Source organism: Trichomycterus rosablanca, chromosome 9, assembly GCF_030014385.1.
Source record: "Trichomycterus rosablanca isolate fTriRos1 chromosome 9, fTriRos1.hap1, whole genome shotgun sequence".
NCBI lineage: Eukaryota > Metazoa > Chordata > Actinopteri > Siluriformes > Trichomycteridae > Trichomycterus > Trichomycterus rosablanca.
In genome coordinates, this window is record NC_085996.1 from 31,381,295 (window position 1) to 31,399,956 (window position 18,662).

At 38.3% G+C, this 18,662-nt stretch overlaps 1 protein-coding gene across 7 annotated transcripts in view; it reads right to left on the minus strand.

Moving 5' to 3' along the window:
* Window positions 1–18,662, minus strand: part of runx2b (RUNX family transcription factor 2b) — a 64,720-nt gene that overhangs the window by 34,331 nt on the left and 11,727 nt on the right. For 2 of the 7 annotated variants that reach the window (XM_063001360.1, XM_063001359.1), the window contains exon 2: window positions 330–658. In XM_063001360.1, coding sequence (XP_062857430.1) covers window positions 330–658 — 329 coding nt within the window. Of the gene's footprint in view, window positions 1–329; window positions 675–18,662 lie in introns of those variants that run through there. The other 5 variants (XM_063001361.1, XM_063001364.1, XM_063001365.1 and 2 more) reach the window with 5 other exon arrangements.

Sequence of the window (18,662 nt, forward strand, 5' to 3'; positions counted from 1 at the left end):
CAAATAGCCAAAATTAAACGTGTTCTTTAATATTTATAACATTTTTATAAATCAGATATTATTAAACAGCCCTTCTGAATAAATAATGACTGTAGTAACTTACTAAGGTAATTATATCACAGTTAAATTCTTTTGATTGACCAAATTGATGACAAAAAGAGGAGCAATCTAACCTTTTGGAGAAATATTAATACTAATATTGCGTGCGCTCATGTTAGAATGGAAACTTAACAAAGTCTCTTGGGCCACACAAATCGCCTCACAATACACTTGAAATAAATCAGCATTTTGAATTGAAGAGTAAAAGTAAAAGTAAATCTGAGCCTTACCTTAAAGGCGACAGGCAGGGTTTTGTTGCACCTCCAGTGAGAGGGCAGAACGGAGCAGAGGAAATTGGGACTGTCGGTGCGCACCAGCTCGGCGGGGTGATCGGCGATGATCTCGGCCATGGAACGATTCTCTATCGGGCGCAGTCTGGAGTCCTGCTGTCCCGAACCTCCTCCTCCTGCATTCCCGGCGCTCATACTGTTGTTAATATTTCCAATACCACCTCCACATCCACCGCTGCTGTTGCTACTGCTGCTCACCTCGTTCATTTTGACCGGCAGCGGCTGCAGGCTGCTGGACGGGGGACTGAAGCGCCGCGTCGCGCTCGCATCTACGGGAATGCGCATCACAGAGCAGTTCAGTCAAACAGTCGAGGAGAGGAGTTTAAACAGAGCAAGAACTACTGTTTTATATATAAGTGTAGCCTTCAGTCTTCCAGAAAGCGCAGCAGCTTCATCAGAAGTGCCAATGTGAAATAAGTTTCGGAAGTGTCCGATCTCAGCTCCCTCACCATCAGGCTTCAAATGGCGCTTTATGCGGAGGCGTCATTCGCTACCTTTCCTCTCTAATAAACTCCACAGCCTTAGAAAAAAGTTCTCACAGCTACGCTCTTATGAGAATGTTAGGACACCCCTGGTCAGATCCCACATTTAGTTGATTTTCTAACTAAAAAATAAGTTAACACTTCAACAACATTTGGCAAAATTGAATATTAAGTGTCCACATAACCTTTGGGCATTAAACTACATAAATGATACTGTGCATTCTGTGATATTCAGCCATCAGTATTGTTTTGGGAGTGCCCCTGTGGCACAGGAGCTCATTCTGTGTAGCCTTTGGGCCCACTGGTTTAAGCCTTGTGTATATTTTTTTGGGTACGCCCTGGAGCCACTGCAATCCTGACCAGGATGACGTTACTAGAACAATATAAGACTAATGCACTGATTTTACTAGTAAATATGTTCCAAAAATATGGAGTAACATCTGGAATCAGCTAAAATCTGGCATGTCAATAATAAATGAAACAAATCTTTACCTTTAGTTGTTAAACCAATTAATTGACTTGTTGATTCAGAATTAACAAAGAAGAACCTAACATTATATGTAAATCTAAAAGGCATAAACAGAGTTTAATTAGGAATTCTGAGCACTAAATACTAATCAGCTCTTTTTAAGATTTTGTATAGTATGAAAAACTATTTAATTCTTATCAAGAATGATGCATGATTGCACTGTCCAAAGAATCTTTTCTACCAGGTCTGTATTGTTTATTTCAGTTGCCAAATACTCTAGACAAAACTGTAAGCATGTTTATTGTATTTTGAAACTTAAAAACTATATTCTTAACAAAGATGCATTAAGCATCATAAAGTACCATAGTGTGATTAAGCATCATAAAGTACCATATTAAAAGACCTTTATAAAGTTATTAAGTCTGAAGTACACTAAATACACTTGTAATGGACATATGTATCATGACTTGGAATTGCAATTATGTCTGCAATGTTTTTTGGTGACTGAATGTTTGGAACACAAATTCTAGTTGTTTCTTAAGTTAATTGTGGATGACAAAATTATGCATGGTCAAAAATGTGCAAACAGCAGGTTAGAACTGTTTATTTGGTGGCATAGAACAACACTACAGCTAGCAATTTCTTTGTGCCCATATAAATAAGGCAGCACTCAATTCATTTCATTTCCATTTTCAGCATTTAGCAGACGCTTTTATCCAAAGCGACTTGCAGTAGTGTGACAATATATTGTCTAAGCAATTGAGGGTTAAGGGCCTTGCTCAAGGGGCTTGCACCTGGCAGTGGTGGGACTTGAACCAGTGACCTTTTGATTACTATTCCAGTACCTTAACCGCAAAGCTACAACTGCCCTTCCATTCAATTCCAAAGTAGACAAAACAAAGGTCTGTTAGCCCAGGTTGAGGAAAAAACCCAAACTGTCACCTTAGGTGAAAATCTGTCAGAACAGTCAGATGTAATTCAGGAACCAGCAAAAAGTCAAGTCCATCCACAGTCAAGCTAGCTTGGACAAAAAAGGATGGACCAATGGTTTCTTTTTTGCACCACAGACTTTAAATTCATGACAGTGTAAATGCTACCCTGGAATTAGTTTAGTTTATGTTTGTGTTTCAATGTTTTAAAATATGACCCAAGACTGCCATTGCCCTCATATTGTTTGTAAATGTTTGACTTTAAAAGTATTACATTTAGATTGCGATTAAGCTGCAGTTACGATATTTTGTTGGTTGGTGCTGGAATAATCTAAAACTAAATTCTATGTTGTGCTGCAACATACAGTGTATCACAAAAGTGAGTACACCCCTCACATTTCTGCAAATATTTCATTATATCTTTTCATGGGACAACACTATAGACATGAAACTTGGATATAACTTAGAGTAGTCAGTGTACAGCTTGTATAGCAGTGTAGATTTACTGTCTTCTGAAAATAACTCAACACACAGCTATTAATGTCTAAATAGCTGGCAACATAAGTGAGTACACCCCACAGTGAACATGTCCAAATTGTGCCCAAATGTGTCGTTGTCCCTCCCTAGTGTCATGTGTCAAGGTCCCAGGTGTAAATGGGGAGCAGGGCTGTTAAATTTGGTGTTTTGGGTACAATTCTCTCATACTGGCCACTGGATATTCAACATGGCACCTCATGGCAAAGAACTCTCTGAGGATGTGAGAAATAGAATTGTTGCTCTCCACAAAGATGGCCTGGGCTATAAGAAGATTGCTAACACCCTGAAACTGAGCTACAGCATGGTGGCCAAGGTCATACAGCGGTTTTCCAGGACAGGTTCCACTCGGAACAGGCTTCGCCAGGGTCGACCAAAGAAGTTGAGTCCACGTGTTCGGCGTCATATCCAGAGGTTGGCTTTAAAAAATAGACACATGAGTGCTGCCAGCATTGCTGCAGAGGTTGAAGACGTGGGAGGTCAGCCTGTCAGTGCTCAGACCATACACCGCACACTGCATCAACTCGGTCTGCATGGTCGTCATCCCAGAAGGAAGCTGACGCACAAGGAAGCCAGCAAACAGTTTGCTGAAAACAAGCAGTCCAAGAACATGGATTACTGGAATGCCCTGTGGTCTGACGAGACCAAGATAAACTTGTTTGGCTCAGATGGTGTCCAGCATGTGTGGCGGCGCCCTGGTGAGAAGTACCAAGACAACTGTATCTTGCCTACAGTCAAGCATGGTGGTGGTAGCATCATGGTCTTGGGCTGCATGAGTGCATGAGGGCCAGGGTAGCTCAGTGGTTAAGGTACTGGGCTAGTAAGCAGAAGGTTGCCGGTTCAAGCCCCGCCACCACCAAGTTGCCACTGTTGGGTCCCTGAGCAAGGCCCTTAACTCTCAATTGCTCATTGTGTTCAGCTCATTGTGTAAGTCGCTTTGGATAAAAAGCGTCTGCTAAATGCTGAAAATGTAAATGTAAATGTAAATGTGTTGCTGGCACTGGGGAGCTGCAGTTCATTGAGGGAAACATGAATTCCAACATGTACTGTGACATTCTGAAACAGAGCATGATCCCCTTCCTTCGAAAACTGGGCCTCATGGCAGTTTTCCAACAGGATAACGACCCCAAACACAACCTCCAAGATGACAACTGCCTTGCTGAGGAAGCTGAAGGTAAAGGTGATGGACTAAACCCAATTGAGCACCTGTGGCGCACCCTCAAGTGGAAGGTGGAGGAGTTCAAGGTGTCTAACATCCACCAGCTCCGTGATGTCATCATGGAGTAGTGAAAGAGGATTCCAGTAGCAGCCTGTGCAGCTCTGGTGAATTCCATGCCCAGGAGGGTTAAGGCAGTGCTGGATAATAATGGTGGTCACACAAAATATTGACACTTTGGGCACAATTTGGACATGTTCACTGTGGGGTGTACTCACTTATGTTGCCAGCCATTTAGACATTAATGGCTGTGTGTTGAGTTATTTTCAGAAGACAGTAAATCTACACTGCTATACAAGTTGTACACTGACTACTCTAAGTTATATCCAAGTTTTATTTCTATAGTGTTGTCCCATGAAAAGATATAATAAAATATTTGCAGAAATGTGAGGGGTGTACTCACTTTTGTGATACACTGTACATCTGGTTTTCTGTTAGAAATTTGAATAAAGCTGAGATGAATAAAAATTCTGGTAATTAAAGTTCTGTAAAGTATGTTGAACTTTTACTGTTCTTTAAATGAGAAAAATATCTGCACTGTGCTAGCAATTTATACATTACTATGAGTTTATGGTTAGTGAGCCATAGAAATAGAAATATTAGTACTTTTGGTGTAGCTGCCCAGTTACCTACCAGGCAAGCTAACTTAATGTAGAATAGAACACCTTTATTTGTCATACATAGTACATATACAGACGTACAGTACAACGAAATTCTTATTTTGCGTATCCCAGCTTGTTTGGAAGCTGGGGTCAGAGCGCAGGGTCAGCAATCGTTTGGCGCCCCTGGAGCAGAGAGGGGTAAAGGTTCTTGCTCAAGGGCCCAACAGTGGCTGCATGGAAGAGTTGGGATTCAAACTCTCAACCTTTCAGTTGATAGCCCAAAGCTCTACCACTGTCCCAAAATAATCAGACACAATGTGTCTACCTACCTACCTACAGCCATAACATTAAAACCATTTCATCAGCTCCACTTACCATATAGAAGCACTTTGTAGTTCTACAATTACTGACTGTAGTCCATCTGTTTCTCTACATGCTGTTTTTAGCCTGCTTTCACCCTGGTCTTTAATGGTCGGGACCACCACAGAGCAGATATTATTTAGGTGGTGGATCATTCTCAGCACTGCAGTGACAATGACATGGTGGTGGTGTGTTAGTGTGTGTTGTGCTGGTATAAGTGCATCACACACTGAAGTTTTTAAATACCGTGTCCACTCACTGTCCACTCTATTAGACACTCCTACCTAGTTGGTCCACCTTGTAAATTTAAAGTCAGAGATGATCGCTCATCTATTGCTGCTGTTTGAGTTGGTCATCTTCTAGACCTTCATCAGTGGTCACAGGACGCTGCCCATGGAACGCTGTTGGCAGTGACAGTGAGGTGTTTAAAAACTCCATCAGCGCTGCTGTGTCTGATCCACTCATACCAGCACAACACACACTAACACACCACCACCATGTCAGTGTCACTGCAGTGCTGAGAATGATCCACCACCCAAATAATACCTGCTCTGTAGTGGTCCTGGGAGAGTCCTTACCATTAAAGAACAGCATGAAAGGGGGCTAACAAAGCATGCAGAGAAACAGATAGACTACAGTCAGTAATTGTAGAACTACAATTACTGACTGTAGAACTTAGGGCAGTGATAGCTCAGTGGTTAAGGTACTGGACTAGTAAACAGAAGGTTGCCGGTTCAAGCCCCGCCACCACCAAGTTGCCACTGTTGCGTCCCTGAGCAAGGCCCTTAACCCTCAATTGCTCATCGTGTTCAGCTCATTGTGTAAGTCGCTTTAGATAAAAGTGTCTGCTAAATGCTGAAAATGTCAATGTAAACTACAAAGTGCTTCTATATTGTAAGTGGAGCTGATAAAATGGACAGTGAGTGTAGAAACAAGGAGGTGGTTTTAATGTTATGGCTGATCAGTGTATATATTTATCTATAATATGTAACATCATTGCTTAAACTTTTAAAAGTGTATTTTATTTTGACCGTATTACTGCATTTATATGACATTGTGAATGACAGAATTAGTGCTTGTAACACTGATGTGCCCGTGCAGTTAAACGAGTTGTATTGTCTTGGGAAAAAGTTCCCAAGGGACAAGTTTTATGTTTTGCAAATTTGACAAGAAATCTTTAGCATTTCAATAGAATGTTCAATAAAAAATTTTTTAATAAAGTTTCTGATTACTACTAATACTAAACTGTAAAAAGTGAAGATGAACCTGCTAATTTAATTTATGTGTGTGTGTGTGTGTGTGTGTGGTAAAATGTAATATTGCACACTTTTAAAGTGAAAGGTGCCAGCAAGACTTCTCTAAAGCTATACCATGCCATATTAAAGGACATTTTACTTGGCAGGTGGGTCATATAAAAAGGGACAGGTGGGCTGGTTACTCTAGAAAAAGACAAATACAGTGGTGTAAAAGTTTCCCATTTTTAAATTGCCTTTACTATTGCATATTTGCAACAGTAAACAGTATTTTTTGATCCCACAAAAACACTACATTTTGAAAAACTGTTATTGATTTAGTGATTTGCCTTCCCTGAAGTTGTCGTTAATCTGCATAGGAGTTGTCAACTCACCACAGCTTCAATACAGGCTTAGCGACAGCTCGTCTTTAATTAAATATAGAGTTTAATGGAGAGCAGCACCTCAGCAAAAAACACCTAAATTATTTTAATTCCTGGGCGAATCAAAATTTGAACAACAACAAGGGTCTGTTTATATCTAGTATAAAGCAACCACATCATTTCATAATAAAAGCATTACACCAACATGGTGACTTGCTCTTAGAATTTACATATAAGGGACCTAGATTTATAGTTAGGAGTAGAGGCAGTTACATTTTCACAAGGGTCAGTGGGTTTGGGTGTTGGATATGGGTGCTTGGAATATTGATCTGAAATTATCACACGTGCCAAAAATGCATTTTTTTTATGGCCAAAAGTATGTGGACACCTCTCCTTATTATTGACCTAGTGTATATTCAGTGGCAATAAGAAATATTCAACTCCTCACTTATCACTAAAAGGTATTATAGAATTAAATGTATTTATATGTATAGAATTAAATAAAAATATACAAAATTCTTAGTAAACAGAGAAATAAATATTTATATTTACAAACAATTTTGATAGATAAGTTGAGAATTTTGAAATAAAAAACATCTAGTTCTCTTGACATATATCCATGTGCACTATTACTCAACCACACTACTCACTACTTGGTGAAACAGTCTTTTGCCTTGATTAACTCTAATAAGGGCCGCTAAGGTGGCGTAGCGGTAAAAACACACGCTGGAACCAGAGCTGTGATCTCGAATACATCGTATTGAATCTCAGCTCTGCCTGCCGGCTGAGCGGCCACATGAACAACGATTGGCCAGATGTTGTTCAGATGTGGGCGGGACTAAGCCGGATGTGGTCTCTGTCCCATGACTGGTGCAATTACGATATGCTGGCTGATTGATGGCACCTGCACAGAGATGAGAAAAGAGTGCTCTCAGGGTGTGTCTCTCCTTACACAACGTTGAGCTGCACTGCACTCGTCAAAGTGTAGGTGACAAGATGCATACGTGTCGGAGGGGGCGTGGGTTAGCTTCGTTCTCCTCAATCAGAGCAGGGATCGGCATTGGTGGAGAGGAATCGGGCAAAAAAAGGGGAGAAAATGCATAAACAAACAAAAAGAAAACCTCTAATAAGCAATTTTGGTAAATGCTAACAAGCTTCTGACACCTCTCTTGTGGAACCTTCACCTATTCTCCTTGAGTAAAGTCTTCCAGCTCATTAGGGTTTAATGGCTTTTGTGCTTTTCTGTGGGATTTGAATCAGGAGACTGATGGGGTCACTCCAGGATATTTCAGGACTGATTCCTTAACCATGTCTTGGTTGATTTAGAAGTGTGCTTTGGATTATCGTCATGCACGAAGAGTTAAATTATCACCAAGGTTCATTTTACCACAGAAGGCATACAGCAATCCCCTTTCTCAGCTTTTGTGGCAGCTCCTTAGTTTTCACCATGGTTTTAACCCACCTTGAACACTCTAATCTCTGGGTGGTGTTTATATAACACATCACAGCTGAAGCGGATTAAGGGTTGTTATTGAGTTCCTAATGGTTTAATCATGTTGTAATCCAACATTAGGTCATATAGACTAGCAGTAAGATTTAAGATCAGCAATATTACGTAGGGGTTGAATAATTGTGACATGGCTGTATTAACAAAATATTCTGCTACTTTATTTAAAGCAAAATCAAGCTCTGCAGAAAAGTTTAGAGTTGTAAATCCTCATTTTCTGTGGGTTCAGGGTGGAATCTTTCTGATTGCAACTGTATATTTCACTTGCAATAATGTGAGCACATAAATGCTCTGATGTGAAATAATGCTGTCTGCTACTAGATGTTTAAATAACAATGTCTACTAATCATTTGCCCAGTATGACTAATATGGCATAAATGTCGTAAGCACAAACTTTACAGAATCCCTAAAGAACAATGTATTGTACCATTTTTGTTTGATGTGAGAAGCAAAAAAACTAAAAAAAATATTCTTTCTTACCACAAATGCTTACATGATATATGTACAAGATGAATGTGGTAAAAAGCAGTTAAATCTTTTTGTGGCATTACCTAAAATAGTTTGAAACTTTACTTTACTGTGGGGAACAAGAGGTTATCAGATAGTATTACAGTCATTTAGATTGAGTGAAATTAACTTAATGTAAAAAGTAGAGACTCCTGGATAAATAAGCTGCCTACCAAACATTTAAAATGCCAGATTTTTTGGTTATATTAATTGACATATATTTATATACATTGTTTATGTTTTTAATATTAATTTATTGTAGGGTATAATTTTATGGCTATAATTAAGTCATAATTTTATTATATTACATTACAGCCATAATAAAATAAATTATGGCTATTATATCATGCTCTGTTTTGTAAGTTTGATTCAGATTTTACTCAAAAGCACTGTAAAGTACTGACAAGTTTTAATTAAAACAATTAAAATGGCCTCAAATCATGCTTAAAATAAGAATGCAAAAACCCCAAACAAACCACTGATCATTAAGAAATGATACATACTGCAAATAATAGTGTAATATAAGCTAAGTGCAAGTGTAAGAAAATGAATTAAAACTTATAAAGTTTAAAAAGCATGAGGAACATTTAAAACATCTGAAACATTAAAAGTCAATTTACCCATCAATAATACCTTATTTAAAAGAAATACAAGAATAGACAATTAATTATATGCGCAAACATGTGCAAATATAGTATCTGCTACCTTCCTTATCATTAGCCAAGAACATGTTATTCCAGTCTGGAGACAATTCATTATGGTTCCATGAACTGGATTATCTGTTTCGATATGTTTCCATTCAGTTCTGTTTAAATACTTTTGTCAATGAGAATTTGAAGGAACTTTGACACCTTCATCACAATTGCTAATTGTAATTGCTACACAATGACAGTGTATTTCATCTTAATGGGTCACTAGAGTAAATCATTCTGGTCTGCAAACCTGAGATAGCACAGTTTTTATGTTGGATACAGTTACTGACACAACCCTCCTTATTTTTGTCTGGTCTTTTGACTGGCAATGAGAAAACACTGACAAGTGCACTTTCCAGTGGCAAGGCTGTTCTTCCACTGCCTCCACCCCCTCAGGCATAACCAATTACGTAGATTTAGAGTACGTGTAGATTTAGAATGGCTGATAGCACAGCTGAGATTTCAACCCCTGATCTTAGAGAGAGCCCCTACATGCATGCACAACTTCTTTTTATGATCTGGGACCAAAACCTTTTGTACATACAGTATTCATACGTTAGAAATAGAATATTTTATTTATTTACAAAAAAAGCGCTAATGTTCTATGAGCATAGCTATAGATGTCAAATATTTACATAAACTCAAACTGTAAATGACATGTATGTCATGGCATTGATGTCATTTCAATAATAATAATAGTATATTATATCAAGTAAAGTAACCCTCTACATACTTTGTGACTGGGAGAATGATAGATTGTATGAAACGTTACTAAATGTTACTAGGCATGAAACAATGAACAAATGCATTTAACTTCTGTAAATAATCCATTCAAACATGATCTTTCTCATTATTTTATAGGTTGGCACATAAGGTTGGGACATAAACCAGGCCTGTCTACCCTGGTTTCTATGCCTCTATGGATATATCTTAAAGTATATTGTTATATATTTTAGTGTCTTGTATGTCTTTGTACAAAATATGTATGTGTATGTGTCTGTCAGTATAAGGATGTGGTAAGAGTAGAAAAAGTCTCAGGAAGCACTGACGTGCATATGGCACATCGTTATGACAGAGAAAAAAAGCCTATTGAATTACGTTCCTTCTCTTTCTGCCCAGAATAGTAAAAATATGGCTCAGACTGGCCAACACTATAAAATATTAACTTTATTTATGGAGAGATAAATCAGTAGAGTTGTAATTAAGGTCATAACTGTATTAAACATCTCCATACTAAAATAGCCCTGCATATTATTCAAACAGTCTCGGCTTTCAGGTTTCTCTCTTGCTTTAACATTATTTAGTTGTTCTGGGCAAGAAGTAGCCTTTGCTAAGCAGGAAAAAAAATGTTAGACTGTTTCTAAGACCGTCCTGCTGACAATTACTCAGCAGCACATAAATATATCAGAAAATGCAAGATTACCATGACGATCAATAAAACAATGGCAAGAATAAAAAAATTAATAGAAAGAACAGGAAGGCTGTCGACATGCCCAAGCATAGCTGGGTGTGTTACTTAGTTGTACACAGAGAGATATCAAAGAGCATTTGTCACATCTGAATCCACTTTGCTATACAGTACGGACGCCATCTGCCAGCAATATCGGCGCGGGTGTACGCACTTAATTTCAATCATTCACTGTGCCTCGAGACCGGGGTTCGGCCCACTCCTTTTGGGCTTGGCGTTTGATGTCCTAATGAGCCGAAAGCAGCCCACACAGCTGGCTCGGATGTGCCACAGAGATGAGGGGTTGAACTCAACTTGTTCAGGTTTAGCAAGGACGCAGGCTCAGTGTTTGCTCTTCACTGTTTTCATCATGTCTCAGCTAATCTGGTAAGAATGGACAGGCCTCTATGGTGTTACCAAGCCAGGATCTGATGCTGGAGTGTTAAGCTGAATTTAGGCCCAAGATGACAGCATGATCAAGGATGCTAAACTTCAAAATGATTTATGCAAAAACAATATCAAGTGAAATAACCCTCTCTGAACTAAGCAAACCGCTCCTCTGTAATGAATAATCCTATGTCGGGCTCTAACTAGTCCTAACCAGGGCTCTACTAAATTTCACAGGAAAATGTGCTTAATTTCAAGGACCTTGTTTTTTAAAAACCCACAGATTTCATGGATTTTTAAAGAAAAGTGCCACATTTAATTAAATTGCACTAATAAATTAAATAATAGAATAAATTAAAGCTACAATACACAGCACAGCTACCTTATTGATTGAATGTATACCTAGAACATCCAGTGACGGTGCAAGGCTTCATGCATAAAAATTCTCGTCCATGTTTTGACACACGTTCACAGAATTGGTTGGGAGTTTTCCTCAGTTACCCGAGTCGTGTTTCTAGCTGCTTTAGGCTTTAACATCTTGGACATTTTGACTAACCAATTGCTAACTGAATTGCCATAGGATTGCTAGGACCACCTCAACGTGAGACACTTGAATGCTATGCAAATGAAAAATGTTAAATCGCTAATCACAAACCTTAAATTTTAAATTTCACAGCAAATTGCATATTACATTGTAAAAGGCTAATTTCACGCTACGTGACATGATTTTCATGGCCGTGAATTAGATAGGGCTTGACAGATAACTAAACCTAATCTGAACTTAACCTTAAATGCTCAGTATGTTACACCAATGGAAGTTTGAGCCCTATACTAAATAAATAGCAAATTGTCACTTGTATATCCCCCAAGAAAGTGGTGCAGTCGTGTATTCATGGTATAAATTTAACAAGGCAAATCAGCCTGCTTATATTATCTCAACTGTAAAATATGGTGCTGGAAGCATCATGGTATAGGGATGCTTTTTTAAAGATGGTAAGGATTGGTGAACAAAAATAATGACCCAGAAAATGAAATACATTAATTGGGACTTAATCAAAGATATGACTGGCTGTAACTGCTGCCACGGGTGACTCAACCATGGACTAAACAAAGGAAATTGAAACTTATGAATTGTTGACACTGAAAGTCTGGGGCGAAACATCAAAGCTGCTGTACGCTACATCCTGCCAACTGAGCTAGCATGATCAAAATGACCTACATCACACTGTGCAGATTACTTTTTGATATATATTACATTAAAAAGCTGATTTTGTTAATTACCCTGTTTAATTAATACAAATCCTTGTTTGGAAAAAATTTATTTAGGTGAAAAAAGGTAAGGGGGGTTTATACTTTAGACCCCACCAAGACTCGTACATGACAAAGACAGATGAAAAATTTGTGCAACACATTTATTAAAAATGCACACCTTATTAAAAGCGATGACAAGAGACAAAGGCGCCATTGTTGACTGGTAATTTAAACAAAGGAGACACTGAGCTCCGGGGCTGTAACGATATCCAAATGACTCCAATTTTGATTCATAAAGCCCTGGTATTATGTAACGTGCTACAGAGTGTTTTTCTGTGTTTATGTGTGCGCATGTGTGTGTGTGTGTGTGTTTTTGTCATCCCAGTCTCTCATTGGCTGCAAGGAAAGAATCCAACCATTTAAGTCCCTGGATCAAGGCTCTATTTCACAGTGGTGCATTTTTAAAGACACTTAATTATGGCTTTATGTGTGGAGCATTTTTGATGAGGCCGTAGAACCTTCCAATTTCAAACAGTTACTTTCCATCCTTGGCAGGCAACCTAACGCAGGCGAAGTGGAAGAGTGAGAGAGTACGGAATAACATATACACCGAATACATATTCCTTACCTAATCAGGAAGACCCACACAACTCTTCTCGAGCCCTAGATTTCACTTAAGCCCAAAATTACTATTTGTCAATGAACGTATGATGACATCACCATAGAAAACAGAAGCCGTAAAACCGAATGTGCCAAGCTAAGGATCCGAGTAGGCAGCAAATTACAACCATCCAGGAATGGCAGAGCCGGCTAAGACGGCATGAGCGATAGAAGAGAAATGAGGCAGGCCAGGAGAGTTTCCACAAAGGCAGAGGGTGCACTTGGAGTTTGGCTGTTTTGGATGAGTGCGGCGTGCGGCATGGCAGCCTCGTCTGGAAATCAGAGTGGGGATGGAGACTTGCTGTGGTCGGTGGAGGGGGGTGGCTACAAAGGCAATTTCCTTCTGCTCTTATTGGCATGACTGTCTGCCGCCTTCATCCTTCGTGGAGGTCCTTAATTAAGATCACTTGTACTTAAAAATAGGAACAGAAAAGGAACCTCTGTGGCTAAGAAAGGGGAAGAAATAAAGGCCGTCAATACCCAGGCTGCCATTAAACTCTCATAACGACAGAGCTTTTGTGGCTCTCTGGGGCTCTTTAGGTGTTTAAACGTTTTACACAGAATCCACTCAAATGATGCTTTGATTGTCTATTTTCATTTATTTATATATTCTTAAATAACCTTTTCAAATCCTGGTTTCGGTCACAGTGAGTCCTGGTGCAGAACACTGAAAGGAGTGCTAGCCTGTTAAACTGAATTACACACGCCCCCCTCTTACTCAGTTGCTTCCATGTTTCTGAATGTAGAATGAGAACAAAGTACGGAGTACAGGCAGTGATCTAATACAATAATCAAACCTGGGTTACTGAGGCTGTGCAACACTACTGCTACTGCTACTGCCATGTGCTGCCAATGTTTAAATATGTCATAAGATGTGTAATGTGGGCTGCAGGATGGGCATCATTTGTAAGAGCCATAGGTGCCATGTGCACAATGAGGAACCAGAGAAGGAAATGATGCTAATTCCAAGAATAAGGTAAACATGATGCTACAACTATTTGCTAACTACCTGCATACATACTAACACAATGGATTCGGAATATGTTGACACATTTAGCTACTTATGAATAAATATTAAAATATAATAAATAGATAACTGTATAAATGTAAATAAATACACTAAAACCTAGATCACATGACCAAATCAGCTAGCTGGTATGCTAACATTAGAGGCTGCTAAAGGCTAAATATTACATAATCAACATACTAACAAAACAACTCTATTGGTAGTGCACTTTTTTGGACATATTTAGTGCTACTAAATGTTATTTGGCATAAAAACATGAAGCTGTTTTACAAGTCATTTGTTATGTTACTCAGCAATAGTTTTTTTTAGCATTTTAGCATTTTTTAGCCGTAGCATTTTTAGCATTACACAGTGCTGTTTTAGCATATTATACAGTCAGGATTCTAATGAAGGCAGAAATGTCAATGTGCATTCCAGAATGACCAGGCATGGGTTCTAAAAATAAGCTGCACTTGTCTGTTAAGTCTCGGCCAAGAATAAATATATAAATCTACATACACTTAGTGTATCACTGATCTTTATGTCGTAAAGCAACACCGTCAGAGAGAGGGCAGTTGTAGTCCAGTGGTTAAGGTACTGGACTAGTAAACAGTACTTGTCAGCTTTGGTTTGATTACAACAAACCCTGGTGCGATTGCTCTGTTGGTGCAGCTTGTTACAGTAAGTGTGAACGCTTCCTGGTGCATTTTGTTTCAGGTATGAACACATTTACAAATGTTCACAAGTGTTCACAAGTGTTCACAATACAATACACAAGATGCAACACTAAACGTGTTGTAAACACAAGTGCATTGATAATAATAATTATTATAAGTGTAAATGTGCAGTGGAGGAATTTCTGGTGCAGCTTCACCTCCTTTATCTACTTTATTTGGTAAAAATACCTCCAGATACACACAACCCTGATGAGTGCATTAAGCCCATTGTGGTACAGGCTGACGACTGGCTCACAAAATGTGCCATACATGTGTTTCTTTTTACCTTTTTTAGTTCAATTGTAAATTTGTGAGTGTGAACGCTAAGCAAACCAGAACTAAAATGTAACAATGCATATTTTTCTGGTTGGTCTGGACCAAGGTAACCAAACTACAAGTATAAACATGACCATAGAGGCAGATCGCCCTTTATTAGTAGATTTTGCTGTCATCTTGTAAAATGTTACTATACACATTTAACTATTTTTGATTCTACATAGAATGTTGAATTAATAAAGCACAAGGATTTTTTTTTCATTGAGGCTGTTTGCTTTACAAGAGTACTAATTTTGCTAATTGAAGTGATTATTAATTTGTTCATTTTCACATCATGCAATTACCAGTAAGTAAGTGATTTTGATAGAGTTATAATCAGAGATTGGTGTAAACAGCTGCCACTCCTGGATGAAGATTGATTGTAATTTTTCCACAACGGTTCCACAAACCGTGTTTGTTTTGGAAGAGAAACAGAACCAAAATACTACCTCACACTTTTCCCTTCCGCTGTGGATTGCACTGGTCTACTTCCTCTCCGAAACGGGCCGCTAGCTTGAAAAATATTTATAGTTCATGTGCAAGACACGCTGTTCTCATGTATCCACTGTCCTGTAGCACTCTTCTGTACGCAAGGCAAAACTAACAGTAGATTTATAGTAAAGGGATTTCACCTTGTCCCACAGTAGATTGAGGAGGATTTATTGACGGTATAATGTATACAGGCAATGGATCGAGCAAACCAGACAGACTGAGATCCAAACAGTCCCAGGGGAGCTATTGCCCATCAAACGTTACTGTACTCAGCTCCTGTTTAGTGTTTAGATTAAGGACAGCCCGTGCCCAGGTGCTCAAAAGAAACAGGCTGGAGGGAAATGGCAACAGTGCGTTATAACACACACCAACCACAGACAAACTTAGCAGTCTGGAGCCTGAGCAAGACAGACAAAGCATTGCTCTTCAGGAACATTAATGCTAGACCTGAGGAAGGTATACCACAGCCATATGTGCACAGCAGTAGATTACAAGAATTATTCCAGGACGTCAAAATTCTGTCCAAGCTGGTGGTTTGCTTGGCCACAGCTCTAATAGTTCATTATGAACAGATGAAGCTGCCATTGTTTGCTAGAAACTCAATCATTTTGGTTGGCGTGAGGCCTTTCTAACTGTCTATTCTTTTCAGGTCATAGGATAGACTCGTTTAGTTGTTCACAAAGCTTAGAAAGACAATGATGAAATGCTTTTGGAAGCTTCTGGGAAAGTTCGTTTGTATATGCCAGTGGATTAGTCTCTGGTTTACTGGACTCTTTTTAACTCTACTAAATAATTAAGCTTAAACGTAACCAACAGTAACACCAAAGGTGCATTTAGCTGTTTCACGCTACTTATAATCAACATTCATCAGACATTTATCTGTAGCTTGCATGTCCAGGACAATATCATTTTTAACTGTGACTATCAAATGTTCTTTTTAAACTAAATGACAAATATGGATTAAATAATTTAGTATTAGTATTTATATTTACAATACTAATACTGAAAATAAACAATATAACCTTGGTGGTTCTTAGCTGTGAAATGAATTTATTGTGATTGCATTTTTATTTATGTATCTAATTCGTATGAATGTATTTAAATATATTTAATATATCTACAGAACTAAAACTACTGCCCTGTGACCCATGTTGCTGTGTAGCACCGACTACAAATCATGTCACTCTAGAGTTAATTTTATATATTTAAAATGGCATTTTTAAATTGAGGTGTATAATTTTATACTAAACAAAAATGTTACTGTTATTTTACAACATAAACAAAATATATTACAACACAATTGTTGCTAATAGGTAAGGTGGGTGATTCTGTTGTTTTTCCTGCAGTTAGGCATGCTATCCTCATGAATACACAGACTTCCTTGACAAATACCATACCCATAGGTAGATTGGATACACTTAACTTCCCCCAGGTGTGAGCAAGTGATAAAATAAGTGTGCATTTAACACACTTTGATGGTTTGGTACCCTGTCCAGGGACTGCCCAGATTCACTCCGACCCTGATTAGGTTAAAGCACCTACTAAAGATGGACAAATGAATAAATGACTTAAATTAAATTGAGCAAAATAAAGACTCCTGCTCTTTTTACTTGTTTTAGGTTTTTAGTTCTTGAAGACATAGCTAAATTAGATACATTTAATTACTATAAAGGTAAATAAGTGAATTCCTGGGTGTCTGGTGTCTTGCAATGAACTGACACCCTGTCCGGTGATTACAGATGGCGCTTGACCTACATATGTCATGACAAGAATGAGGCAGTGACTAATGATGAATAAATGAAAGGTATACACTGTTAACTTTTGGGTCATGACCATTTAGGAATACTGAACTAGATAATAGTTGAGAAATTGAAAGCATTGTGTTGACTAGGTTTCTATTTTTCTATAAGGGGCTCCTTTCTATAAATCGCACATGACAAAACCTTAAACTAATGACTTTGTGAGTATTTATTTCTTTATTTACCTCTTTTACCTCCTGATCTTTGAGTAATCAAGGCTGATTTTTTATTGTTGTCTATTTATCTATAGAAGATTAACTGTATGGTTTCTGTCAAGCACAACAGTGTTTAGATATCACATAGACATGTACCTTTACAGTAGGGGTATTGAAAATGAGATGTCACTTTGTCACCCCTTGTTACCCCATTTATCCAGTGAAAGGGGTCACAGGACCTCTACTGACCAGATCATGTTTGGGAGCTGGACCATACTTTGCACTGCAGTGACAATAACATGAAAGTAACATTTATAAAAATAAAAAAAGCATGTATTGATCTGCTATAACTGCATAAGGTACAGCAGTGTTGTTGGGATTTTTAAATACTGTTTAAACCTCTCTATTATGAACATGTTTTCTGTCAGCAATCATTGTAGGTGTACAGTTAGAACTTGCTCTAGTTTTTTTTTTCTGAATGGACACTGATAAAAAAAAAAACCTTAATGAAATACCGCAAAGACTAGATTATAAGTAGAAAAGAGTTTTAATCTCACAGACCGAGTCTCACTTGGAAGCTCTGCAAATGTGATAAGGTGGAAAGACAATAATCACCCTTTATACTCCCACCAGTGACCTTGTAGCACAGTGTAAGATGCCACTGTTAACAGAGATTTCTAAGCTAGAACATAGGAACTGGTCTAAACCAACTAGAACTGAGTTTTGAACATCATACAATGGAATTGATGCACTTCTTGTCACGTACACCACATACACATAAAGTAACAGTAGCAGTAGCAGTATTCTTAGAATATTGGATTATGACTACTGGCAGTTATGTCCTAAAGCTATTTACAAGTATCAATAATACTTCTAGTGTAAATTAACATCTTCTCCTTTATATTTATGTTTGGAGCACTTGTCTCCTCCCAGTATTTACCTCAAGGTGTTTAGAATCCCAACAACACAGCTGCACATGCTACACTTATACTTGTACAAGTACAACAAACTAGGAATAGTCCATGACCCGAATTACAATCAATCAAAGAGGGTCTTATGGAAATCCCATTTGACTGATAAATGGTGGTATACAGCGGTAGATAAATAGGGGACAAAGTGTACAAAGCAGCAG